Source organism: Carlito syrichta, unplaced genomic scaffold, assembly GCF_000164805.1.
Source record: "Carlito syrichta isolate Samal-C Ts95f unplaced genomic scaffold, Tarsius_syrichta-2.0.1 Scaffold303604, whole genome shotgun sequence".
NCBI lineage: Eukaryota > Metazoa > Chordata > Mammalia > Primates > Tarsiidae > Carlito > Carlito syrichta.
This window is the reverse complement of record NW_007247700.1, coordinates 775,113-777,315: the sequence shown is the minus strand read 5'-3', so window position 1 is coordinate 777,315 and position 2,203 is coordinate 775,113. Positions and strand designations below refer to the sequence as shown.

The 2,203-nt window shown below is 59.9% G+C and overlaps 1 protein-coding gene across 1 annotated transcript in view; it reads left to right on the top strand.

Annotated features, from left to right (window-relative positions):
• Positions 1–238: 238 nt before the first annotated feature.
• KCNJ9 (potassium voltage-gated channel subfamily J member 9) overlaps positions 239–2,203 on the top strand; it is an 8,183-nt gene continuing 6,218 nt past the window's right edge. Inside the window, exons 1-3 of the mRNA XM_021712682.1 lie at positions 239–293; positions 1,747–1,913; positions 2,010–2,176. Coding sequence (XP_021568357.1) covers positions 239–293; positions 1,747–1,913; positions 2,010–2,176 — 389 coding nt within the window. The remainder of the gene's footprint in view (positions 294–1,746; positions 1,914–2,009; positions 2,177–2,203) is intronic.

Here is a 2,203-nt window from a genome sequence, read left to right as displayed (position 1 = left end):
TAGCCATGGCGTGTGGATCAGCCCTAGTGGTACCCGGGACTGGAGAGGGAGGGGGGATGCTCTGAGGCTGTCGCCAGATTGGTTGCCGTGGAAACGAGAGAGGAGCAGGGGAGCCTGGGAAGTGGGGATGACACAGATAGCAAGTCCTAGTCAGAGCCGCGGCTACATTTAGGAGAAACAGCGGTGTCTGCGGCGCCCAGCCTCCAAGGGGACCCGTGGGGGGGGCGGTGTCAGGGGCATGGACGCCACCCCCCAGGGGTCTCTGCTGCCGGCTACTCTCTTCTCCACGTGCTGTGAGTTCAGTTGTGGGGGACTTGGGTCTGGGCCCCTATTTCCAAGGCAATTGGGGGTTTGGGAGGACCTGGGTCCTGCGGGAGTTTTCACCAGATCTCCTTCCAAAAAACAAGCCCCTTGCCACCCAGCACTCTCAGGGGGAGGAAGAGGGGTCCAGGAGAACGTGGTACTGGGATATTCTGGAAAGGGGTCACAGCATGCCCAGAAACGAGGAGAAACAGGATGGAGGAGCTGGAATTCTTGGAGGGAAGATGCAGAATCGAGTCCTTGATCTTGGGATAGAGGCAACAACTCCACACCTTTTCCTCCCCGTGAGAAAAACGCAGCCCCCACCCAGGAAGACAGGAGATGGGACACGATCAAAGTAAGGCTTACCGAGATCCCCGGGGGCAGTGGAAAGCAAGAGTTGTGGGGGGTGATCAAACACTGGGGTCCCTTCCCCATCCCTGGGCAGAGAGATCTGGTCAAGTAGGCAGACTGGGGGTCAGATTACCTAAGGCCCTGAGAGAACATCTGGAAGCCCACCTGGGGCTAAAGCTAAGATGAATGGGACCCAGGTACTCTTCTGCATGACCCGGGGTCTCTGAGCCAGTCAATGCTTAGAGATCACTTCTGAGGACGTCCTGAGCTGCAGGGAGGGAAAAGGAAGCCCATGCTGGGGGGAGGGGAAGACCCTGATCTACCATCGCTACGGGGCTCCTGGGCCCTGTGTCCCCTGACTCCATGGAAAGCAAGTGGGAGGGTGCCCCTAAGCTCCAAGTCATCTATCTCCACCCCACCCGCTGTCCCAGCACACACACAAGCCCTCTCCAAAGGTCTGGGCGCAGAGCGTCTCACTCCAGAACTTAATTCTGGAGTGCTGTGTTTACAGTTAGATATCCAGGCAGTTTTGCCCAGGACCAGGTCATCTGTGATTCTTAAGTCACACTCCCTCCACCTCCCAGCCAGCCCAGGTTTCCTTGGAGTAGGGGGAGAGGATGATTTCCAGGAAAAAGAAGGGAGGTGGAAGAGTCCCAAATCCTGTTTCGAGACCTTTCCTTGTATGGTCCAGACCTCCTAGGAGACCCTGGGTGCCTCGGGAAGGGCTCTGGGCTCTGGACCTCTCTCAGGGCAGATTGCAGCTCAGAGAGCTCCTGGGGTGGGGGGGGGGGCGGGTTTAAAGCAAAATCAGGAATCAGGTGGGCTTTGCTTGGAATGTGGGCTTGGGGCATATGGCAGGTGGGGGCGGGGCAGGTGTTGGGATAATCAATGGGAAGTAGGAGATTGGGGGAAAGAGCTAGAAGGGGGAGACACAGGCGTGGGTGTTTAGTGCTTCACTTGATCTGGTTCCACGTCCCTCTGGTGAAGAGCTGGATACCAGAGGGACACCGCCTAAGTCTTGGGGGACTCTGCTTCCTGTACCCAGGCTGTCTGCCTTGATCTCGTACCCTCTTGTCCCCTCCCCATTTTCAGGCTGTGTCCACGGGGGAAGGGCGCTGACACCAGAGCACCAGTGCTCTCGGTCAGGCCACAGGGAGGACTTCTGCTGGAAATTTCCTAATGGTCAGCCCCGGGCCCTGGGGCGCTTCCCCTGCCTTTCCACAGCTTCCCTTTCCTTCTCCTTTGCAAGCTTCTCCAGGGTAGGAAGCCGCGGGAGGGGACAGAGCGAGACTGGCTGGGTGTCAGTCTCAGCATGAACTTCACGGGGCCTGGTTAGACCTTCCAGGTGAATTCAGAGAACAGTCTCCGGGCCTGCACGGCGCAAAGGATGGCGGGCGTCGCGAGGGCAGGGAGCGCTCCACGCGGTCGAAGAAGCCCAAGAGCGCCCAGCCCAGCGGCTTCAGGAGGCCCCCTCCGGGCCCGCGTGCTTTGCCCCCCCGCCCCCGGCGCCTCGCCCCCGGGCGTGCGGGGCGTGCGCGGGGCCCCGCGG